This window comes from Pelecanus crispus, chromosome 4, assembly GCF_030463565.1.
Source record: "Pelecanus crispus isolate bPelCri1 chromosome 4, bPelCri1.pri, whole genome shotgun sequence".
Lineage (NCBI taxonomy): Eukaryota > Metazoa > Chordata > Aves > Pelecaniformes > Pelecanidae > Pelecanus > Pelecanus crispus.
Genome location: NC_134646.1, coordinates 29,161,202 through 29,187,293, shown reverse-complemented (window position 1 = coordinate 29,187,293; position 26,092 = coordinate 29,161,202). Strand labels below are relative to the sequence as shown.

Below are 26,092 nucleotides of genomic sequence, written 5' to 3'. Positions count from 1 at the left end.
GTAGAATAATGCCTGAGGGTACTGCAGCTTCTTAGAATACGGCAGGAGGCAGTGCTTTCTGTTTAAAAAAATATAGGCAACTCCTTTTTTTATTATTATTACTTTTTTTTTTTTAAACAGCAAGTAGAATGATGAGAAATTAAACAACTTTTCTGTGTTGATATGTAACTTCATTAATAACTGCAGGACTTGAGTCTTTCATTTGAAGATTGAGTTCCATTGCAGTGGAGCAAATGAGTTTTGGAGCAGTTCTGAATGTCTTGCAGGTAACAAAGTAGTCCTCAGGAGTCTGAGATTAAACAGTTTCCCTTACCTGAGCAACCAGGCAAGTTCAGGAAGTTACCCTTTTCAGAAGGTCTGAATATAGCTACTCCTTACTTGTTCTTCAGAACTACTTTTTGTTTGAAGGGAAAGCAGCTTGTCAGGCACCATTGTATGAAGTGACTTTACTTTCAGTTGGCCTCTGGAACATTTTCTGCAAAACAGGTCAGAATGTATCTGTAATAAGATATGATTCTGTTTTTTAAGGTATATTGTTCGTGGTTTTCTTTCCTATTTTTAGTCTGTGTATCACCAATAAGAGTTGGCTGTTTGAAGGGTTTTTTTTTCCGTGTGTGGAGTCAGGGGATGTCAGGGTAATAGAGGGCAAAGGAAATAGGGGAAAGGTTAAAAAAAATTCCAAAAAATCATTGACTGTAACCTTTGATTGTTTCAGTGCTAATGTTTTTAATGTGTTTTGTGGTTTATAATGAAGGGTGGATCTTAACTTTTTTTTTTATGTGCACTTTTTAGATACAGTTTTATCACTCTGCTGTATGGGTTCCTATGCCTGTGCAGCAGTTCATTTTAGTCTGTTGGCTCTTTATATTAGTATCGGAAATACCTATTTCTTTGTGTTATTGTTATAATACTAGGTTTACAGAAATTTATTTGACAAGTGGGAAAATGTCTATCCATTGTAATCATGTAACCTCATTTCCAGATCTTCAGTTCATTAGCCAACTTGGCTAAAACCTATAAAATGTACCAGTTCTATTTGCTTTGAAGTTTTAGTAGTATTTCTGTTGTTGTTGGCAAAGTTTCTACTGTTAGTATGGTGTTCCCTTGAGAGAACATGTAGCTTGCAAGAAATCTTACTGGTATGCAGACAGTAATACCCCAGGCTTTCTATTGTGCTGTGTTGTGCTGTAGTAGTTTTATGTATATTACCATCTGACATCTACATCAGTAACTTATTGGAATCACTGTTTTCCTTTTTAAAACCCCCTGTTTTTAGACTGCACATGAAATCAAAATTATTTTCTTATTAGCAGATATTAATTTGAATATTAAAATTACTTTAGTTGTCCTGGAGAGATGATTTTACTCCTTTTCTCTCTATGAGAGTTCCTTTCTTTTAAAAGGAAAAGTCTGTCACGGATGAATGGAAGGTGTTATGGCAGTAGTACTCTTGCATCTTTAAGCGAAGCAGCGTGCGTAAAACAGACTTCGATTGTATTAGATTGCAGAGAAGGCTAGATGTTTTTTCATTCATCACTTTTGCAGGAGTAATGTACCCCATGCATCAGTGGACTACTGTATGTCTCTGGCTTTGTGAATTTTACTTTGAGAACTTTTAGTTACACTATTCCTGATTCATTGTCTTTTGCCCTGTTTTGTTTTAACAAAGCTATGTAGCTGTGGAGAATTGAGTTCTGTGTAATAGAAGATCAGATATCAAATGTAAGTTGATACTGAGTGCAGCAAAGGTGATATGTTGACACTGGCATGAGTGTGATTGTATCTGTTCACCTTTCAGTTATTTCTAAACCTGTTTTGTCTTCAGCATGGCTTTTGTTGCAAATCCCAACAGAGAATATTTGTACGTGAAAAACAGATTTAGGTCATAGTGTCAGAATATGCTTTTATATTTTATGCTTTTATAAGTACATCAGCAATAAAAGGAGAGCCAAGGAGGATCTCCATTCTTTGCTGGATGTGGGGGGGAACATTGTCACCGAGGACAAGGAAAAGGCTGAAGTACTTAACGCCTTCTTTGCCTCTGTGTTCAACAGCCAGACCGGTCATCCCCAGGGTACTCAGGCCCTTGAGCAAGAGGATAGGGATAGGGACCAGAATGGAGCCCTCATAGTCCAGGAGGAAGCAGTTAATGACCTGCTATGCCACCTGGACGCTCACAAGTCTATGGGGCCGGATGGGATCCACCCGAGAGTACTGAGGGAGCTGGCAGAGGAGCTTGCCAAGCCACTTTCCATCATCTATCAACAGTCCTGGTTAACAGGGGAGGTCCCTGATGACTGGAGGCTTGCCAATGTGACGCCCATCTACAAGAAGGGCCGGAAGGAGGACCCGGGGAACTACAGGCCTGTCAGCCTGACCTCGGTGCCGGGGAAGATTATGGAGAGGTTCATCTTGAGTGAACTCCACAGGCAAGTACAGGTCAACCAGGGGATCAGGCCCAGCCAGCATGGGTTCACAAAAGGCAGGTCCTGCTTGACCAACCTGATCTCCTTCTATGACCTGGTGACCCGCCTGGTAGATGATGGAAAGGCTGTGGATGTCATCTACCTCGACTTTAGCAAAGCTTTTGACACCGTCTCGCATAATATCCTCCTCGGGAAGCTGGCAGCTCACGGCTTAGACAGGCATACTCTTCGCTGGGTAAAGAACTGGTTGGGTGGCCGAGCCCAGAGAGTAGTGATAAATGGTGTTAAGTCCAGTTGGCGGCCGGTCACGAGCGGTGTTCCCCAGGGCTCTGTTTTAGGGCCAGTCTTGTTCAATATCTTTATCAATGATCTGGATGAGGGGATCGAGTGCACCCTCAGTAAGTTTGCAGACGACACCGAATTGGGTGGGAGTGTCGATCTGCTCGAGGGTAGGATGGCCCTGCAGAGGGACCTGGACAGACTGGATCGATGGGCCGTGGCCAACTGTATGAGGTTCAACAAGGCCAAGTGCCGGGTCCTGCACTTCGGTCACAACAACCCCATGCAACGCTACAGGCTTGGGGAGGAGTGGCTGGAAAGCTGCCTGGCCGAAAAGGATCTGGGGGTGTTAGTAGATAGCCGGCTGAACTTGAGCCAGCAGTGTGCCCAGGTGGCCAAGAAGGCCAACAGCATCCTGGCTTGTATCAGGAATGCTGTGGCCAGCAGGAGCAGGGAGGTGATTGTGCCCCTGTACTCGGCGCTGGTGAGGCCGCACCTGGAATACTGTGTCCAGTTTTGGGCCCCTCACTACAAGAAAGACATTGAGGTGCTGGAGCGTGTTCAGAGGCGGGCAACGAAGCTGGTGAAGGGTCTGGAGAACAAGTCTTATGAGGAGCGGCTGAGGGAACTGGGGTTGTTTAGCCTGGAAAAGAGGAGGCTGAGGGGAGACCTTATCGCTCTCTACAACTACCTGAAAGGAGGTTGTAGTGAGGTGGGTGTTGGTCTCTTCTCCCAAGTAGCTAGCGATAGGACAAGAGGAAATGGGCTTAAGCTGCGCCAGGGGAGGTTTAGACTGGAGATTAGGAAGAATTTCTTTACGGAAAGGGTGGTCAGGCATTGGAACAGGCTGCCCAGAGAGGTGGTGGAGTCACCATCCCTGGAGGCGTTTAAAAAACGGGTAGATGTGGCACTTTGGGATATGGTTTAGTCTGGTCTACCCTTGATTAGTCTAGAGTGGGCTTGGTAGTGTAGGTTAATGGTTGGACTGGATGATCTTAAAGGTCTTTTCCAACCTAGATGATTCTATGATTCTATGATTCTATGAATAATCTTGCAATAAAATGGGAAGCTTTCTGCCAATTCGATATGAGAAAAGGCATTTTTGGGTTCTGATAAAGTTAAGGAGCCAATGTATGCATCTGGATTGCCATTTTCTTACCCATTCTTCCCTTTGTTGCAGTTGATGGGCAAATTCACAGGAATTAAGTCACTGTTGCTTGTGAAGATCTGCAAGGCATCTTTTCTTCCCACCTACAATCAGTTTTCTTTCTTGATTTACAGATGAGGCAGGTGTTAGTACAGATTCTTTCTTCATCTAGGTACTGAGTGGGAGGGTAAAAGCACTATCTGCTGCAGATCTGAGTGACTGTAACTGTACTTCATCATTCTGTTGCTACTATTTGATATGTTATGGTTAGACACAAATGTTGCCGACAAGAAAGTAGGCCAAATTTGGTAGCTTGCAAGAAATAAGGGCTCTACACAAGGCATAGCTTGTTTCTGGAATGTTAGAGAAACCCAGTAAAAGGAGTTGAACATCCTAAAAGAAGGTTAGACAGCATTTATTTGTGTTCTTGCCTTTACTGGTCTTTTGTGTTTCCTGCTTCTTTAATTTGTCACCTGGGTGCCTGGCCTCCCATTTCAGTGGAAACAAAATAAAACAATTGAAATCAGTGCTAAAATAACTCTGAAGGTGTAAACCTGCAGTAAAAGTTGTATTAATCCGAGATGAGTAAAAACACTGATGAATTCTGCTTAAAAGTAAAATAACAGTAAATGCTTAACGTGTGCACAACCACAATATATGAAGTGTTCAATATATCCTGAACAAATTTATTAGAAAAGTTTGGAAATATTTATGGGATTTTTCTATTTTCTTGGTCTCAATAAAATTCTGCATACGCTTAATAAATTTTTCAGCTAAAAACCAGGATACAGGGTTTTCCTGTCCAAACTTTTCCCTTTTATTTTCATGTTTTTTTCTGATTTATTCAGACCTTTCTTTCTGAGAAGGTGGAATTTTTTCTGTTTCATGAAGGAAGAACATGTTTTCTGCAGCTGGGAAGAAAAGTAGTTTTTCTTCTGAAATACTTGAAAGCAGCTGTCAAACATCAGATTCCATTTAGCATTGCTTTTTGTTTGAGCTTTGCATTAGGAGGTGGGAGCCCAGCTTGTTCACTTAGCAAATTTTCTTATTCAGCAACTGATTTTAGAGCTGCTTCATGTGGTAAGAGATGGTAGTGTTATTACGTTAAGTCATTAATTTTAGACTGTCTGTTGTTTGTCTAGGTTTTTAGCCCGTTTCTTGGTAAAGATGGCAGCCAACAATGCAGTGCTGAACAGACTGGAGCAGAAGGGTGCAGAGGCCGATCAAGTTATTGAATACCTCAAGCAACAAGTTGCTCTGCTCAAGGAGAAAGCGAGTAAGGAATTATCTATCTTATGGCAAACTTGTTAACCATCTGGTTAACGTTAAATGCTCATAAGAAAAAATAAGAACGTGGACAACTTCATTGGTGCTGTCAGCCTTTTAAGTGTGTTTCAAGTTCTCCAAGATAAAGCTTGTAATAGTAGCAGTGCTTCACTGTCTTGTGGTTTGTGGGCTTTTTTTGAAGCTGCTTATTCTGAAATAGAAAAGGCATGAATGAGGAAGGATAAGTGACACAAACAGATTATGGAAATTTGATAGGACACAATTTCATTTGGGAGGGAGAATGGGAGTCGGGAAGAATTAGAGACTATTCATTTGCCTTACTGTGTTACTGCTTTTTTACCACTATGGGATTCTCTCAAGAGTATCACACCTTCAACGTTGATATTTTGTACATATCAGTATCAGTGAATTAAGGTGCTCCATATTACAAACATGTTCAAGCTTTTTCTAATAGGTTTCTTGGAATTTTTTTCTTGTGAGTCTATTTAGGGGACTGAGAAGCTAGCACATTGAGAGGCAACTTGAGTACATCAGTGTTGTGAAAAATGGCTATTTCAACAAAAAAAGGATTAAAAAATACTTCTGATGATGTAGTCCTTGAAAGTTTCCACTTTTTTGGTGTTTGGCTCACCATGTTTCACTTTTCTATAAAAACAAAACATTCTGTTTGCCAAATGATTAATGCTGATTATTGAAACCTGTCATTTTTAATGTAGTGTCAACTCTAGTCTTGCAGGCATCTCTCCGAGAAGAGAAGAAGCTCCGTGTGGAAAATGCTAAACTGAAGAAAGAAATTGAAGGGCTGAAACAGGAGCTGATTCAGGCAGAAATTCGAAATGGAGGTAGGGGAAAAAAGTCCTATCCTCATACAACGTAGGTCTAGTTAGTTTTGATCATATTTCGTGCTTTCTTAATTCTTTTTGATTTTTATCTTTCTGTATGTGACTCTATGGCATTTCCTAGAAATTCTGGGTTTTCCTAGGTTCTATGCCTATGGCAAGTTACTTAATTACACCATTTTAGTAAGCTGCAAGCCTAATAGGTGCATATGCCAATTCTTAATCAGACATGGAACTGGTTCTTTGTATGTTTTTGTACAGTGCCTCCCATAATAAGCCGCAAATTTGACTGGTGACAATGATTCCTTATAATACCTTAGAAATTGCTGAATGTCTAACTCTTCTTGATACTCTGAGTATTTAATTTAGCATGACTGAAAAAAATCCCTATAGAAAATCAAGCCCTAGTTCGGAGTATAGATGGGCAGTGACTTATTAGAAAATCTGTGGTAATGTAAAATTAGGAACAATGTGGTTTTGAATTTTTGATTCTATGCTTTAGTAAGACCAGCCTTTCATTGCACTGTTTTTCCTTCTCTGCACTCTTCTGTGTGGCTGTTCAGCTCACACCATCATTATATAATTCATATTAAAAAGGAAAGGAGAAAAAACAAAGTGAAGTGCTTCAGATCCAGTGTGTCATCTTTAAAATTATTTCCAAAGAAAACCTCTTCTGCCCTCAAAAGCTGTTACTATTTTTACCTGTGCTGTCAGTATTGTAAATTGGGTGAGATAGCATCCAGCTACGCTGGGTACTAGCATTCAACTGTACTGGACGTTTTACTGGTAAAACAATACATTCAGTCTTTAAATTTTATAAATAAGGAGAATTCTTTTTCTCCTTTGGCCATGAATAAAGCCGTTTCATGTACTAAACCAAACCATTAGTTTGTATTTCTCCATTGTCTATTAGTCTGCAGCAATTCTTGACAGGTATAGGATATTTCACAGAATCTCTCTTATGCTTGAGAGAGAAGTCTCAAGGTATATGATTTTTTCCAAGATGGGAAAGGAGTAGAAAATTAATATTTGGCTTGAAATACATCTTCCTTTATTTAGCTAGCTTATCTAAAAAGTAGTAGGACTAAATTCAGACATTTCCATTTCAGATTTCTTTTGAAGTAAGTTAGTGTATGGTAGCTTTGACAGTATTAAGTAGTTGACCACAGAAACTAGATGGACACAGCACATCAGAAATATCACTTGAGATACTTTGTTGAAAATCTGAGAAACAAAATGTCTTTCCACAATTAGCAAGCAAAACAGCAAGCAAGTGCTTGTTGGTACAACCAATCTCAGGTACAAATTACTTTAAAAAGTTGTTTATAAGAACATAATTGTGCAAATCACCTTAGTGTTGAAGAGAGCAGGTATCAACAAACACAAGTGCAGTTCTTCAAGAAAGTTAATAAATGTCTCGAGTGTAAAAAGGAGCACGTATGCAGACTGAGGAACTGTATAATAGTGACATCAGAAGGATTTGTCAAATGGTAATTAATGATAGAACAGCCCAGGTTGAAAGGGACCTAGAAGGATCATCTGGTCTAACCTTTCTTGCGAAAGGGAGCCTAGATGATATTGTCCAGAGCACTGATGATGCTTACCCAGTACAATGATTTGGTAAAAAGCCTTAATGAGATTATTAAGAAGAGCAGAATGTAGAAGGGTGGTGATTCTTATGCTCTCATCTGGGAAGACTTGATAGTAAGGTGATGTCCAGAATTCTATATCAGCAGTTTAAAAAGAAATATGAAGGTATTGTGGAGAATTTAGGGAAGAGAGTAATCAACAGATCATTTTAGGGTTGCAGGTAATTTCTCAGCATGTGATTATTCAGGCTCAGTTTATTTAGTTAATCAGAAAAAAGAGTTGAGGAATGATCTGACTACAATATAGAAATGATTTTATGCATAGCAAATTTACAGAATAGTCTCCAGTATTACAAGAGCTAGTAGCTAGAAACTGAGACTGGACAAACACAAATGAGAAATAAGGAGTTAGTAGCAAAGATAACTAGATATCGAAATAAACTACAAAAAGAGGTGGTGTTTGCTTGTATGTTTTCTTGTATTTAGCACTTTTTCCCATTTAAAAAAATGTATAGTCAAAGGCATTGTTCTTAACTGATCAGAATAATCATGTATAGATTGAGTTCCAAAATGTGTTCTGTAATGTTGTGCTTCACTACTTGGCAGTTGTCACTTAGGTATTTTGACCAAAATTTTCAGTTCTTTCTACTCTTTCATTTATGTTGGAAATATAAAATGTTATAGTATTCAAGGTTCTGGTACCCCTCCTAACTTCTGTGGTTTTGATTTTAGTAAAACAGATTGCAGTTCTTCCTGGTACAACCGCTTGTACAGCTTCGTTTTCAGATGATGTTCCACAACCTACAGCAGTCGCATCATCTCCTGGTTCCAAAGATCAAATTAAATGTGAAGATGAAGAAAAGAAAAAGAAGGAAAAAGCAGAAAAAAAAGGTACTTCAGTTTTCTTAGCTGTGATAGACAGTTAAGGCATCTAATTTATGCAAGTGCTTTCACATCATTTTGGGCACAGAAAAAAACAATTTGTACAGCCACAGTAGGAAGAGTCATGCGCTAGCTCTTAAAATATTGCAAGTACTTGAAGCTAATGAAGCCCATCAATCAAGCTACAGATTCCTACTTAAATGGGATACATGCCAAATCTCTTTTAATGTGACTGAACTCCTTATTTTAAAAACAAACAAAACCAAAAAAAACCCCAAGCCCTGTCCCCAAGCCCCCAAAAACCTCACAACAGAAAAAAGCAAAGGGGGCGTGGGGAGGGCGGGGGAGAGAGAAGGACACAAAGTTTAGAGAAGTTTTTTGCAGACTGGATGACTTTCTGTTCTGAGGCTTAGATTTCCGCCCCTCCCCCGCCACGGAAACAGCGCAAGCAAAAGGCATATACCAGTTCAGCAAATACCTTGCAAGCAATAGTAGCATAAAAGAATACTATAAGAAGAGTGCTAAATTGCAGTTTTCTGCATCCTCTAAATAGCCTGCTTTTTTTTTCCCCCTGGAAAATTCTTAGGGGCAGTGAAGTTTCATCAGATTGAGCAGATACATCCATGTCAATACTGGTGAAATTGTGTGGCTAAGAGGAAGTACTGGGGAAAGGACATAGGCAGATAGCATAATCTGGTCTTGGCATCAGGGAGGAATGTAGGAGAAGGGTATGTAGGTTTCCTCCTACACCTTTCTTCCTATTTTTCTTTTTTAGCTGTCTGTATTGACTTCTGTTTAACACACGCTTAGAAGAAAAGACATCTGTTATACTTGCACAAAAGTACAGGCGTCTATCTTGTAACTTAAACTCATGTTTTACAATCATTCTCTTATGCAGATTATTAATTTGCTATTAATTGATTTGTACAGATTTTCAGAGTTTGGATATTATGCTGATAGGGTACTGTATCTCTTTGTTTTTCTGGTGAGCTGTATGCAGGCTTATAAGCTACTTAGTATTTTTTGGTGTACTGCAGCCTTTGACACATCAATATTACACAGAGCTGTAAATATAAAAGCAGAGGCCACATGTCATATCAGGCAATTAACTGCTTTCAAGTGTTCAGTGGCTACAGAGCAAGTATTCTGTTGATAGGGAAAAATAGAACTTTCTTGTATTCTATTTCCCCTCATCTTGTATAAGTAGCTTAAATGTAGAAAGCAATCTACTTGACTTTTTCCTTCCAGTGACTGTATTTGGAAAAAGGTGAGATACAGCATGAACATTAAATAGAAGCCCTGAACAGGCTATTTCTGTGGCAGTTCAACATCTACCATAGGTGTAGTACTTCAAATCAAAGTAACCAATATGTAAAATTTGTTTCTTAGTCTCGAAATTGACAAAATTATGGAATATTTCAAATCCCTTTGCTTTCTGTCACCTATCTCATCTGTTTCCTCTCTGGTTATTCCCATATTCTTAGTTGTACTTCTTGCAAACCTCACCTGTGAGGCTTCTCTGGATATTGATTCTGGGCCGACTCCAACACTGGCCAGAGGAGTGCAGTTCTCTCCTTAGCCTGCAGCACTGAAATGGATGTTTTATGTACATCTATTTATATGCTGTGTACAGACATGCTTTGCTGTGCTCTCTTTTCCTTATTTGGTGACAGACTTCATTTCTCTGAAGTAAAATAAGTGGGGTGCTAGAAGGTGATTTTTGGGCTCCAGGCTATTGTAGAGAAATGTCGTGAACAGTGAGGAATGATACCAAGGATAAAGATGGCAGGTCTTTTGAAATGATCTTAGGTATTAAATAATAACTATTTTGACAGTATTTTTTCAGTTTCTCTTCAATTATTGTATATGTGACTGGTTTTATTAATCTAATTGTAATCTACAATTATCTAATTACGATAAGATTAATAAAACCCAGTCGTTAAACACTAGAGCTTTTTGTTCATCACATATGAACTGAAATATTTTTGAAGAGCTATTGCTTCTGTGAAAAAAAATACTCCCTTTTTATTATTGAATGTATTATTTGATTTCAACCCTGTACTAGAGCAATGATAAATTAATCAAATTGCATGCTGTGTCTACTTTTCCTTTTTTGCTCCCTAAAGAAGGGAGTTTAGTTTACATTAATATGTAAGCTATCTTGGGTGAAAAACAGAATATGCTTGTTTTAAGTGAGCACTTCTCAGACATTTTTTAATCCCCCAGAGATTATAGTTGTTAAGCAAATCTTGAATGTCTTTTAAATGAGACAGTCTTAAATACAAACTGGATGTAACTCGCTCGTCTTGAAAGGAATGTCTAAATAAGCAGCTGAGTATGGGGAGTGTTGCTGCACTGCTGGTTTATATTATACGGTATGTATGGGTGATGATAAACCCTTGCATTGCCATGGGATAATGACTCTGCACCAGTGGAACCTCTTAGGCCATGAGCATTTTCACACGCTGGTGTATTTGCAAAGTGAAGAAAGTTAGCTAAGGTCATCTTGAGGGGTTGCTTTGCAACTGTAACAGTGTAGCTGCAGTGATTTAGCATTGTCCACAGTCAGCTGTTGTTAAGAACTAGTAATCTGATGACTTGTGATTGTCTAGTTTCCCTTTGCTGGTGAAACACCCTGGTAAGACTTACTGGTAATTGCTAATTATTAAAACAGTACTATCAGGCTTATTGATGTGGCCTTCGGCAGAGTGTGTGTGTCACTTACGTACATGTTAGCTACACTTAAAGTTCAGGATGACTTCACTTTACAAACAAGGAAACACCTCTGTCCTAAGGTGGTAATTACCTGTAGTAACAATCTAAATTGGAGTGTGTATGATGATTCTCCACTGGAAACTAGTAATAGAAGTGCTAACTCTTTACTCTTCGTTTGTGTTTTACACTGGATTTACACTTATTTCTAAGACTGTAGTTTGCTTTTCCCTTGCAATAGTAATATAAATTACTTATGCTTTTTTTTTTATGTTTATTTCATGAACTAAACTTTCTTTAATAGCTGAAAAGAAGGAGAAGAAACAGCAGCCAGCTGCTGGAAGTAGTGATGCAAAACCTGTAGATGTTTCTTATCTGGATCTTCGTGTTGGCTGCATTATTTCTGCCGAAAAGCATCCAGATGCAGACAGTCTGTATGTTGAAGAAGTGGATGTTGGTGAAGCAAGCCCAAGGACTGTTGTCAGTGGTTTAGTGAAACATGTTCCTCTGGATCAGGTATTGACAAAATTATTTACTGATAGCTTTTCCTTTCCTAAAGTATCTTAAGACCTTAATCTGTTTATAGGATGTGTTTTAATTCTGCTAAAAGATTTTTACAGTCATGAAAACAAAAAAAAAATGCAAATGGAAATAATGCTTAACAACATTTGCCAGAAAATGTAGAAGTGCCCTTACCCCAAATCAGTTCCTTTCTCCTTGCAGTGCCTCTATCCTGGGATCTTATTCTGACTCCCCTGTGATGCCATTGGTACACGGTGCACTCCTAAACCAAACACGTGTTACTCTCCCTTTAGGTTTCCTAGTATATGGTAGAGAACCCATAGTAACTTTTGTGCTATCATCCAAACTTTTGAAACCTTTGTCTTCCAACTCTCTTTATAGCCCATTGAAGTGTTTGGTATGGAGTAAAGCAACGTAAATTTAACTTAGCTGGCAGTGAATGGCTTAAACAACAGTGGGATGCGAAAGGTGTATTTTTACTTCCTTGTCTGCAATACTCTCTACCTCTATGCTTTTTCAGTTGATACACTTCTTTGTTTGACATGCAAGGTTTATGTATGTCTTGGGAACAACATGAGACTTCAAGATTATATTTTCCATTCACACCTCTTCTAGAAAAGTTAGTGGAAGGGAGGAATTGACTGAAGGCTGCTTCTAAACTCAAATGCAAGCTTGGCAATTAAACCAGTGTTGTATAGAGCAACTGCAAAACGGGTCATGAAGGAATTGATCTTAGTGTGGGAAAGCTACATTTTTTCAAATGCCTTTTCAGTTCTGTCCTGGTTTCAGCTGGAATAGAGTTAATTTTCTTCCTAGTAGCAGGCATAGTCCTGTGTTTTGGATATAGTATGAGAAGAATGCCGATAATACACTGATGGTTTAGTTGTTGCTGAGTACTGCTTATGCTAGTCAAGGACTTTTCAGCTTCCCGTGCTCTGCCAGGTGCACAAGAAGCTGGGTGGGGGCACAGCCAGGACAGCTGACCCAAACTGGCCAAAGGGCTATTCCATACCATATGACGTCATGCTCAGTATAGAAACTGGGGAGGAGTGGCCAGGGAGCAGCAATCACTGCTCAGGAACTGGCTGGGTATCCGTCGTTGAGTGGTGAGCAATTGCATTGTGCATCACTTGCTTTGTATATTATTATTGTCATTATTATATTGTTATTATTATCATTACTATTTTACTTTATTTCAATTATTAAACTGTTCTTATCTCAACCCAGGAGTGTTTCTCACTCTTACTCCTCCAATTCTCTCCCCCATCCTATCGGGGTAGGGGGAGTGAGCGAGCGGCTGCATGGTGCTTAGTTGCTGGCTGGGGTTAAACCATGACAAGTTCCTAATCATGCCCTGTCCTCTTGGTAAGACTGCAAATGCAGGAGGCAATTAAAATTGTGATTATTGTTTTTATGATACAGAAAGTTATTGAACTGGAAAAAATGACTGAATACAGTAACTATTCTGCACAGATCACCTGATAAGTGTCCAGTTACTGGATTTGCAGTGGACAAATTTCAAATTGCTCATTTTTAGCAGTCCCCTCTCAAGAAAGCACGTAGAAAAAACATCTTAAAAGCCTTTCTAAATAAAATTACGAACATGAAGTGTACCGAATGCAGCAACAGTAACAGTCTTTTCTCTTTAACCTGCTTCCTGTGTGGAAAAAATAATCCAAAGCACTCATTAACAGAGAATTAGGGATCGTTGTTGTACATCCTTTGGGAACAGTTAGTTTGTGTGCCTGGTTTTGGTTTTGACAAGTCTCTATTAGATAGTAAATTCTTGGGGGCTAGCTTCCATCTTTTTGTGTTTTTTGCAGTGTTCAAAAATGTGAAGGCCTGGCATGTGACTACTGCCGTATATTTAATTAGCAATGTATACATCAGATCAAGTACTACAGACATAATTTACCAAAACTTTAGCTATTTATGATTGCAGTGTTTGATGTGGTAATTTTAACAGTGTTTGAGGCTGTAGTATTTGTATCATCTGATTTTACTTCTGGTTAGGAAGCATGATGGGTATCTTCATTAACATTTCTTATTCTTAGCTAGACTGGTAATTATATTCTTTATACATACTCTTGATCTTCTAATTTTCTTTGTCTAGTCTGCAGGGAAAAGATGTTTCTTTAAATCATAAACAACAGTGACTACGGCATGATTGTAAACTTATTGACACATTCTGTGTAATGTAAGACACCTTTCTTAAAGCAAACTAGGTTTTTCTTCTGCTTCTGTAGCACTATGCCTCAAGGCTATGTAAAAAGCTACTGCGTTTCTTTTCAGATATGAAACAAATAGAAATAGCTATGTAACCAAGCTTGTGACTTGTAAATTATGTTTGCTGGCAAACTTAAGATCCAGACAAGCATGTAATAAATTGAGGAGGGCTTTATGTTGCTGTTGGCACTGCAACGCACTCTGGTTTTAAAGCAATCAGCGTGTTGGGTTTAACTCATATTCACTAGCCATTGCAGTCTGTCATGGTACCTGATTTTGAGATACAGAGGGATTGTTAACTGATAATCAGTTATACAGGTAACTTCTAGGATTAGCTAAGAAAAAGCGCAATTTAACACTAGCGCTTCAAGAAGAAGGTCTTGGTTTTTCTGTATGGTAAACTTCTGGATTAACTTCTCCTCATTTCCGTTTCTTTGCTTTATTTCTTCTCCACCCCCCACTTCATTCTACCAGCACGTTGCAAAAATGCATTGTTTTATTCTTGTCGTGGTTTAGCCCCAGCCAGCAACTAAGCACCACGCAGCCGCTCGCTCACTCCCCCTGCCCCAATGGGATGGGGGAGAGAATCGGAGGAGTAAGAGTGAGAAACACTCCTGGGTTGAGATAAGAACAGTTTAATAATTGAAATAAAGTAAAATAGTAATGATAATAATAACAATATAATAATGATAATAACAACAATAATATACAAAGCAAGTGATGCACAATGCAATTGCTCACCACCCGCCGACCGATACCCAGACGGTTCCCGAGCAGCGATCGCTGCTTCCCGGCCAACAACACACACACACAGACAGACAGACACACAGACACACAGACAGACAGACACACACACAGACACACACAGACAGTTTATATACTGAGCATGATGTCGTATGGTATGGAATAGCCCTTTGGCCAGTTTGGATCAACTATTCTGGCTGTGCCCCCTCCCAGTTTCTTGTGTACCTGGCAGAGCATGGGAAGCTGAAAAGTCCTTGACTAGCATAAGCAGTACTCAGCAACAACTAAAAACATCAGTGTGTTATCAACATTCTTCTACTAAATCCAAAACACAGCACTATGCCTGCTACTAGGAAGAAAATTAACTCTATCCCAGCCGAAACCAGGACAATTCTGAATGTGAAGTAGCTGTGTGTCCAACCACAGAAACTGTAACAACTAACTTTTTTGCTGAAACTAAATCAGTTTCTCACTAGTTGAGTTGTCAGTTTTGAAGTTCCTGGATTTCTGAAGCAAAAGGACTGGCTTTTTGGAAGGCCACAGAGGTTGTTACTGTTTCAAGGAGATTAGATTTCAATTTCCTTTGCTTATTCTCAGCTCATTTATGTATCAAACACCTCCTGAGATGCCAGAGCCTTGTCAATTCCCTGTAGACATAGGCTTGCTTTGGTTTGTGTCCTTTTAAGTGTAGAGATTGTTCTTAAGTAGAATTTTGCTTTACTGGGTAATAACACATATGCAGAAGAAAAAATACACTTACTGTCTATGTGTGTCACCTTCAGCTGGTTTTCAGTAACACCCTGTATTTCTGATAGAACTTTTCACATATTGGGAAAGGGAGTCAGGTTTTTCCCCCCGCCCTCCCTCCCCTTTTTTTTTTTTTTTTTATATATTTCTGCCCGATCTTATCTATCAGTCAGTAAATTTCCCAATTTATTTTTACAGTTACTTTTGAAAAACTAGATTGTTTCTTTTGTTCCGCTAACTTACTGGGGTTACAGAGAATGTAGAATTACTGGATCTGGGTCTTTGTAACTGACACATTTCAGGGTTTTATTTATCATTTAATGTAAAAAGATCTCATAAGAGCAATGCAGATAGAATGATACCCAAACAGCAGATTCCTTGATGGTTCGTAAACAATTTTTTTTGGTGCTTATTATGCATGAATAAAGAGGGGTTTGCTATTGTAATTGAAGCCTTATTTTCTGGAAACATTACCGTAAGTCCCTTCTATAAAAAATAGCACAACCAGTTTAAAAAAAAAAAAAAACCAAAAACAAAATAGAAAAAAACCCCACGAATATATATATGTATATATTTATTATACTTAGGGAATTGTCATTTATCTGAAGACATTTTAATAATTGAGCCATTTATAATAAAAAGGAAAAAAAAAAACCCAACCCCACCATTGAAATAGCAATGTTCTGGTTTTGGCTGACCATCTTGGGAGGGTTTTTCTTTTGGTTTTATGAAAATATTTATTTAACCTTGTGGGTTTTATTACCATTTATTTGTGAAATCAATACACATATCTTAGTATTACAGCAGTTTTTCAAAAGCGTTTGAACATGCTTTCTAGTAAAAGTGATGGGGTAATGTGTGTGTTTGAAATGTTGATAAGTACTTCTTAATTCTGTAATAGTAATCAACTTCTCATACAGAAATCTCATGCAATATATATAAACATTTGGGTCACTGTGACTGGAGAGAAAGGAATAATGTGATGCTAGTTTGGTTTTCTTTCCTGTTAGTTTGTTGAAGATGATGATCTCCATTTCTGTATTAATGCTGTCTGGTTTTGTCAATTGTATAATCTCTAACAAAAAAGCAATGCTCCCAAGTCTAGAATTTTTTCCAGTTAGTCAAAACTAAAGCTGAGTACCAAATGCAGAAATCTTGTTTCTTTTATTCTGTATATCCTTTTGCTAATTGTTATTCAGTGCCAGATAATGTCTACAACTTACATTATAGTCACTGATGTATTACAGCCATTTCTTGTGTTTTGGGCGATTTATATCCATAGCAATAACTTAAGAAATTTTCAGTCAGTGGGCTGCCTTGAAACTTATGCAAGATCAACTTTTCATTATAACTGCTTAATCTTGGAGATTTATATTTTTGCTTTTTAAAATGTTCTACTTGGAAAATAGGCAGTATTCAGAATACTTGATCATATGAATTTTATTAAGTATTAATCCTACAGTTTTGTTTAAAGTTTATATTGTAATGCACAAAGACTGAAATCTAGAAATATGGATATACACATATGTGCACCAGGAGTATGGGAATTAAGGCTTCCTTACTTTCTGTCTGTCTCTTAAGAATGTCCTGGGTTTCATTTTTATTCAGTTTGAAATTGTGGTTTGTTTTCTAGGCTAAAGTGTGGCAGTTTCCCCTAACACAGTATGTTTTCTCTGGTTTACTATTATAATTTTAATTGAAATAAAAAACAAAGGAAGAAGCCTAGTTTTACAGTTTTACTCTAACAAATTGCAGTACGCAGTATATACAGCCATTTTCAGTGGTTAAAAAAATTCAAAGCATTTGGGTTAAGATAAAATTTAAGATTCAAGTGAGCTAATTATGTAAAACACCTGTACACTTCCAGTACACAGTTTGAAATTTTTATCTATGAGCTAGCATAATTTGTTGAGTGGTTTGTTGTTATTTATTATTATTAAATGGAAATAGTTTGGTTAATAGTTCTGTATTGAAAGTGGACTGAAGTGGTGAACTAGAACGAGTAAAGATGGAATACAGGTGAAATGAATTGCCTGATTTTTGGATTGCTGATTTGTACATTTTGTATTTCCATAAGTGTGTCACAATTCAGCGTTTACTCCATTATTCACCAGCCAGCTCTCTTAAGTGGTTTAAATGTTATTTGTTACTGGTGTGCAGGCATTAAAATTATGCATCTGTTGCTGTATGCTTCTCTCGTCCATGTTAAAAGGTCTCTTCATTGTAATTCTTTTGTTATAATGAAATAATCAGAGTACCCAAAAGTATGTGGCATTTAAGTACTCACATCCTTCTGTTTTCCTCCCCCAAGATGCAGAATCGGATGGCAATACTACTCTGTAACTTGAAGCCTGCAAAGATGAGAGGAGTAGTATCTCAAGCAATGGTGATGTGTGCCAGCTCTCCAGAAAAAGTGGAAATTCTGGCTCCCCCACCCGGGGCAGTACCTGGGGATAGAATCACTTTTGAAGGTTTTCCTGGTAAGTAGGTATTTGGGAAATTGGAGGAAATGGGTATGTCAAGGTGACCTCAGTGTTGAAGCAGATAAAATAGTATTTTAAAGTTGGTTGTGTTTTTCGTTGAAATTTTCTGAATTAGTTATATTCAAACTTTTTTATTATTAGCATGCTAAGATTGTGTAAATAGAGGTTTGAAAATACTTAAACATGTCTGCCAAAAATTGGAAAATACAGGGAAATAACTGTAACTTGAAAAAGACGCATAGTACTTTAATATAAAATTACCCACTTTCTTTAAGTCTCAATAAGTATTTCTGCTTTTGAAATGTATGGACAAACATATTTGCACTTTGCAAGTTACAATAAGCAAATGTAAAGCATCTTTCACAGTGTCTCAGTGTAAGTGATGAAGTAATAAGTTCCTGATTCCAGCTCCTCCCCGTAATGAAAGTGTCACAACTTGAGGTAGGCTTTTTTTTGGAGGAGGAGGAGGAAAAAGGGATGGAGAGGATTGGAGGGGGTGGAAGTCTCCTATTAATGAGAGGAACCTATAATATTCAAAACACCAGGGTTTTTTTGTTTGTTTTTCTGGGAGGAAATTACTTTTTGGGTCTCCGAAGACAGCCATTGGACTTCCTCCCACTTAATTAAATCAATAAATATGTATTTTTTTCAGAATATAAATAAGAAAATAATCAAATTCAAACTTTCTCAAAAGATAATTTTCATCCATTTTCCCACTTCCTCCACCTCCCACTCATCTAAGAAAATGATTAGTTTCTGACCCTGCATATTGGGAACTCAAATAAGCATCACAGATGTAGCATCTTGGTGAAATGCTTCCCTCCTACCCAAATGGCAGTTCATTATTCTTACAGGCTGAACGGGATACGGTCAGATTCAGGTTTTCCTGTTGCTCTTTTTGTTAACACTGTCACTTTGTTATCTTCTATCATGGTTTTAAGTGTTTTTCATCAAGAGGTGCTGGTCCATTATGATCCCAGTAAGAAAGGCACTCAGACTCTGTAAAGTATCATCTAAAATGCTATTTATTAGAGCTTACACTGAAAAGAGAGAATAGTATAAATAATCTTGCATCACATGGATGATGGGAACCCCAAGTTGGTGCATCATCGAACAGGCTTCTGATCCACGTGCAGCATGTTGTGCACTCCCTGTCAGTAGAAGTGATTCCCCCCTCTCGGTTATTTGAGCTATTGTACTTTCTTACTCATTTCAACTGCCAAACAGAAAGGAAGTTTGCATGAGAACTTGATGCTGTACTGTTCCACAAAGATGAGGACACACAGGTGGCTCAGTTGCGGGTACCGTGTGGGAGCTGCCTGCAGGCTTCTCCGTTAAGCTCAGTTGGCTATGTTTATTCTGTGCCCCAGGAATTTGTGCAGCACAGCACAAGCCCAGACTTACTCAGGTCAACTGTTACGTGGATCACTGACTTCCTGATGATCAGCAGTCTTCTGGGCAGGATCACTACATCACTTTTTCTTTAGATAAAGTGGTTTAACTCCCAGTATTTCCTATATTGGGTAGAGTTGTATGTGTGTGCATTTATCAACAAAGTATTCGTCTTCAGGATGAATGTGTTGCTCAAAAGTTGTCTTTCACATGTGAGAAAATGGTGTAGCTTTCCTTTTTCTACATAGAAACATATTAACTTTTTCAAGCTATTGCACCTCTGACAATTTCTAGCTGTACAGCAGTGTTTTTATTTGTGAACCTCTTGGCAAGCTCTATGCTTGAACATATTTGCATGAAATAACCTTTCATAAATATATATGTATGTATATAGATATTTTCGTACTTCTCATGACTGAAACTATGATGGTCTAAAAAATATGTAATTTGCTTGGCATATGATAAAGGAAGCAATGGTCTAGGTGTTTTTGAAACAGGAGGAAAGCTCAGCTTGCTGTGATTTAGTGCTCTGATTGAAAATACTTTAAAATAATACTGTGTTTAAGAAGGAAAGCAGTCTTGTATTTTTTCATTTTTAGTTTTCTGTATTAAAAATATACCAAGCTTGCTAGTTGAGATGCAGAATTGGTAAGCTGTACTGAAATCTGAAAGACTTCAGCAATTGCATTGACTAAATTGTAGGAATACTCCCGTATAGCTTCTAGTACTTACCACATATCCATGAGTAAAGATAAATGAAATGTTGGATGTGTGACTTCTGTTACATGCAAGGACACAGTCATATAGCTTTCTGTTGCTGTGGAAATGGATGTACAAGAGAGCATGAAGCTGTAAAGTAAACCCTTCTAGTGCATAAGCCCTGCAAAATGATGTACAGATCAGCCTGGGCATGTGACTTTTTTGAGGGGTGGGGGGTCTTTTTTGTGTGTTTTTGTCAAATAAGACATAACCTTACTCCAAACTTATGTCTCAAGTAACTTCATGTACCTGGCATTTGAAAATAATGTGAGAGCTGGTAGTAGTGCTATTCTCTGTTAGCCAGCATATCTTTTCTTGCACATGGCTAATGAGGTCAGTTTTATCAAACTAATTAAACTCAGACTCCATGGTTACAGTTGCAAAAAGCTTTTCCTAGAGCAAATCAGTTAGACACATTTGTTTTAAAATTATTTCCAGGTGTTAAGGTACACAGATGTTCTGTTGACATTTTGATTCTTAAAAGGCATAGAATAAGCTAAAGGTGGTGTAAAAATTGTGCTAGTTCTAAAGTTATGACCTGCAGCCTATGATACAAGGTTTTGTATGCTTTATATTGGTTTCCTTCTGACAGGGAGCCAAAGACGTGCAGCTCTGATAAGTGCCAAATGAAGGCTTTTGCAACCCCTCTGAAAAGCATATACATCCAGGGCTATAGATTGTAGTCTGAAATATGGTAGCTGTTTCCTAATTTTTCATAAATAGCTGCTCAGAAAAATGAGCATTAAGTATGAGATTAAAGCTAATCATTGACTTTGAAAATATACCTAATGCTTAATAGTGCAAAGTAGAGTGATGTATCTAGTTACATGAAATTTATTTTAAAGAATTTTAAGACTTGTGATCTTGAAGTGAGTAGGAAAAAGCAAGACAAAAAGTATTGTTGGATGGAGACTTACAAAATCATTCTGACATCTGCTTCTGTAACGTAATTTGTTGCATACTTGTCTTTTGCATATTGCCTTTGTAACTAAGATATTAATGCTGCTCATTGGTAGGTTTTGGTTTGCTTTAGGGGATTTTTTTAAAATTTCTTTTAGCTAGAGACTAAGATTGTTGCCACTTACCTTCTCATCCAAGTGATTAACACTTTTTTGTGGGTTTGGATCCCCCCTCCGCCTCCCACCCAATTCCTTTTTCTGGTTTGGTTTTGTTTGGGGTTTTTTTCTCCTTTTTAAACTCCTTTTTCTCCTTTTTAAACAGCTGTGTGGTTTGGTGGTTTTTTGGGGTGTTTTTCTCCCTTTTATTCCTGGCGGGGACAGGACTCACTGGGATACTGGAAAACTGTTTCTCAATTTTTAATGAGGTTGTGTGTCTGTATCTTCTACTCACCTTTTTTGTGTTAAAATCTCACGTGCTTCTTAGCTGCTGTCTCCTCAAAGGCAATCTGGCACTTCACTGCTACTGTTATCAGGAGGGTAGAATCCTTGCTATGTCAGATGTCATTTAATTTCAGTGCTTAATTGTAATCACTTATATTCTGATCAGATTTTTTCCAAAGAGTAATTTTAAAGCATAAAGATTTGGTTTGAGTCCTTGAAATTAAAATAGAAAGCACAGCTGGGTCTTATTTTAGTTTGAAGTATAAAGCCTATGAAGCAACAGAAGCAACAGCAACAATAAAGCAACTCTAAAACACACACAGCTGTCTGTCAAGCAGCTCGGAATCGAGTTATTTTTAAGCCTGCTCTCTCCACCATACAAAATATTCATGAGACACAGGCTAATTTTCCTTGGTCATTTTAGTCAAAGTAAACAAATTGTATCTTGATTCAAACCAGTTGAACTTTTTTCTGTAGAAACTTGAGAGTTTTCCTGGAACTATCTTGAGTGTCATGGAGGAGTGATTTGATAAGGAATGCTGTCTGGAGGAGTGTTCTTTTTTTTTTGTTTGTTTGATGTCATTGCCTTTAGGGGAACTTTAACACCATTTTATACTCCAGTACATGAATCTTCAAGATCTATTGGGCCTTTTTTATATAAAGAACTTTATAAAATTTCTGTCTACCTTCAGTAGAAAAGGTCTGATTCATAAACCATAGAAGAATCATTCCATTGCATGTCTAAATACTATACCCTCCTACATAGCAATTGCTGTAAGACAGCAATAATTCTTGGAGTTTTCACAGCTAACTGTGAAATATTCCTTCTAATAGCAGTATAATTGACACTTTCACAAAATTCTTCAATGCAAAAATGCCACAGGAACCACAAATCTGTTACTTAAGTTATATAATTAAATAATCATTCTGGTCTAAGAATCCCTGGCAATTTATAGTTAATAACTATATCTTTAAAAAAAAAATTGTGCTAAAACTGGAGTGCGATGGTTAGTCTGTATTTAGCAGGTTTCTTTGATCAAAGCTTTGGTGTATGGATGCTTTCCTTCAGGTGTATAGTTACAATCCACAGTGGGCTAAGTGGTACTAACTTTTCATAAGGTCACACATCACCGCATATTTTTGCCCCTTATTGCAAGACATATTGAGATATATTCTCTCAATAGTTACTGAACTGTTATACAGTGAAGCAGTTTCTTGCTTATTATGAGAATTTCTTTTGTAATATTTAAACTGCTAGTGACATGTTTAATAAAATTTGGGACCTCTTATTTGGTTCGTTTTATGTAAATAGAGTAGGAAACTCACTAAACCATTACAAGTTTAAATTTATTTTATTTATAGAAACCCTTCTAAAGAATATTTTCTGGGAAGAAGGAATGCAATGAGAAGTCACAGGAAAAGTCACAGAGCCTAAAGCTCTGGTAGTATTTAAAATCGGTGCCTATGCTAATCTAATATGAGCTCACCACAGATCCCAAGGGAGCTCGATGCAGGATTCCAAAGAAACTTATTAACATCCAAAGCATGTTTTTTTATAATAAAAGTCAGGTGTTTTTCTTGCCGAAAAAATTTGCTAGCTTTTTATACTTGAGGAGGGGGAAGGAAATGCACAGTGGATCATTTAACATTCTGTTTAATGATTTTTATTAGTTCATATACTTTAACTTTGGTCTATGTCCACGTCTGTCTTTGTTCGTGAACTTGATCATTGAGCAGGGTATTTATTTTTGTGAAAATGTGCAATTAGCTCTAAATGTTTAATTTATTAATGGTATTACTGATTTTTCTTTTAAATATTAAGTGTACTGTGGTTGTGAAATAACTCGACTGCATTATTGAATCTTGCTCTGGCAAGGCTAGCCTGCTTAACAGAGAAATCTGGCCTGGTCTGCTTCTCTTGCACAGTTACAGATACAGAAGCTACAGAAGTTAGACCCATCTACAGGCAGAAGTAACTTACTTTTGCAAACATTGAGAATGTGAGTAGATTGAACCATTGAAAACATTTAAAGGAGAAAAACAATAAGGCAGGCTGGAGTGAGAGTAGTTCGTGTAACCACCTGATGGTCAGCCAGTCAGGAATACACTAAGCAGTAATGAATTTCAACCAGCTACTAGAAACGTGTACATTAAAATCCCTGTAGCCTTAATAGTTTTTCTTCCTGAACCTCTGGGGACACTGAATAGTGGAAGATGAGAGTACTTGACATTCTGCTCGCTTGGAGAGCTCCTCATTTTCCTCAGGAAGTTCTAGCTTCTCTGAGAGTATCTCAGGGAGGATCTGTTTACTAGGATTTGTTTTTTGATTCTTGCTTGTTCTGGAACTTAGGATTTGAATAGTTTGGGCAGAATGGTGCCAATATGGCACTCCAAGCAAGTAAAAAACCAACCAACCAACCAAACCACCAACACATATATATATATATATATTTTTATCAATGACGAAAGAGCATGAGATCCCTTTCAGTATTTAAATGTGCTCTAATTGTATTTTTTAAAAAGTCTTGTGTTTTTTTTTAATTTGTCCTGCCTGTGTTACACATAAGAGGACAAGAGCACCTGACAGCATTATGATTAAATAAGTTTTAACGAAATATCTTTTTTTTTTCTTTAAGAGAATCTGCATTGTATTAGAATTAAGAGATTAAATTTATTTGACCTTTTGAACAGAAAATAATTGTACAGTGAATTGGTTGTCTTGCTTTATCTGGATTATGTCAGCAGGCAGCAGTTTATTCAGTATAAATCTTTACAGTATGAGAGCTTATTTAGCTTAGTTGTTTTGTTCCTATACTTTGGATTTCGGGCCTATTTTAAAAAAAGGAAAAATACGACTCTGAAATACTTCACTGTTCTAGGTAATTTCTTAAAGTATTTCAGTATTCCAAAACATTAGTAGAAGAAACCTGCACTTTGTGGTCATTAGAGATCCTTAAATAGTCAGATTTGCTCATGTAGTTAGACTGTCAATACCTCTGGGGGGTAGGTAGCTTATCATGGTGTACACATAGAAACAGGGAACCGAGACTTACAGAGACTGAGGCCATAATTGCTGAAATACAAGTCCTTTAATGCTTCTGTTGTTTTAGGCATCAGAGCTTGTCATCAAATACTACAAAAAGTAGCAGAACAGTTGAAAATTGGGGCTAACATTATGTCAGTATCATAATTTTGGACTATTCTTGTCTAGATTCATTATTTCTCAACTGTAAGAGCACCTGCCAAATTCACTTAATATTAATTGCTCGTAAAAAATCATTAATTCCTAAAGTTAAGATGCTGACAAACCCGTGTCTTGGTGAGTAGCGTATTTCTGTGGTCCACATCTACTTAATTCTTAGGAATCCTTTTGGTCTCTGGTAAACTTTGTAAACCAACAACTACCAATGGTTTGATTTATTCCTTTTGATGTTATTTGTGGTCTGTTACTTACAGCCTTTTTTCCCCTGAAAGATCAGCATTTTGAGAGAGGCTCTGGAGACATTTCCTAGACAGTCCCTAATTCCAATTAAAGTTTTCGTTCTAAGAATCGCAGATAATGTTTTTTTTCCCTTAAAAGTGTGTGCAGCGATGCTATGTGGGCTGTCAGAGATGTGTACATACACAGAGCTCTTGCTCTGCGTTCTGTGTTCTTTGCTATTAGGTTATTCTTTGTTTTGAAACAGGAGATCCTGAGAAGGAACTTAATCCCAAGAAGAAGATTTGGGAGCAAATCCAACCTGATCTTCATACCAATGACCAGTGTGTTGCTACGTACAAAGGAGTTCCATTTGAAGTGAAAGGGAAAGGAGTCTGCAGGGCAGAGACCATGGCTAACAGCGGAATTAAATAAACAAATGGTTATTAGAAGCTTTTTCAGATGTTGAAATGGAAAGTAATGCAAGCACAATAAAAAACATGAATATATTACCCCTCTGAAATGCATGGCTAATACCTTTTTTTGTTTAACTCCTCTTCCAGAGGTGCAGAATGTGTTATGCCTCCAACATTCTCACAATTCACTCATTCATCATGCTTACTGTCCTTGAGGTTAAGTGTTGTCAGCAGTTATTAACCACTCAGTGCTCAAGACTTAATTGCAAAGGGTTGTTCATGGTGGAACTACAGGCAGGCCAGCATATTTTCTGGATGGGTGAAAGGTTTATAGGATCTATGGAACAAAAGCATCTCAATAAGGAAAAATTTCTGCCTTGTTCCTTGTGTGCTAACTGCTCTTCAAGAGGTGCAGTACTGGCAGTTGGTCAGTGAAGACCACAATTGTCTTCATTCTTCTAGTCACCTTTTAATAGTTTTTTCTCCTCTTCTTTCAAGCAGTTTTCAGATATAAGCATCTGCAACTTTGTTCTTGGCTGTGTTGTCTCAGTAGTCTACAGACAACTGTAATGGGAAGATTAAACTGGCCATTTATGCACTAAGATATAGAAATGGACATACTTTTGTGTCCCACAGTTAAGCTGATATAATGTCAATAAGATCAAAGCTGTCGCTTTGCTGAAATAGTTCTTTATCTAGTCCACCTAGGTGTTTCCTTCCAAATGATAGATAGTAGTAAGAAAGAATGAATAGCAAATAGATTGCCAGAGCTATGCAAATAGTACCAAAAAATACCCCTTTCCAATGCCCAAACAGGTGTAAAATGAACTGATCTTTTGCTTTAATATATTTTTATGCAATGATATCTTATACAAAAGAGGCTT

At 37.6% G+C, this 26,092-nt stretch overlaps 1 protein-coding gene across 6 annotated transcripts in view; it reads left to right on the top strand.

Moving 5' to 3' along the window:
- Window positions 1–25,286, top strand: part of AIMP1 (aminoacyl tRNA synthetase complex interacting multifunctional protein 1) — a 41,516-nt gene extending 16,230 nt beyond the window's left edge. For 3 of the 6 annotated variants that reach the window (XM_075709269.1, XM_075709275.1, XM_075709270.1), the window contains exons 2-7: window positions 4,995–5,128; window positions 5,868–5,981; window positions 8,300–8,458; window positions 11,466–11,677; window positions 17,712–17,880; window positions 25,061–25,286. In XM_075709269.1, the coding sequence (XP_075565384.1) occupies window positions 4,995–5,128; window positions 5,868–5,981; window positions 8,300–8,458; window positions 11,466–11,677; window positions 17,712–17,880; window positions 25,061–25,227 (955 nt within the window). In that variant the 3' untranslated portion in view covers window positions 25,228–25,286. The other 3 variants (XM_075709271.1, XM_075709273.1, XM_075709272.1) reach the window with 3 other exon arrangements.
- The last annotated feature ends 806 nt before the right edge of the window (window positions 25,287–26,092 follow it).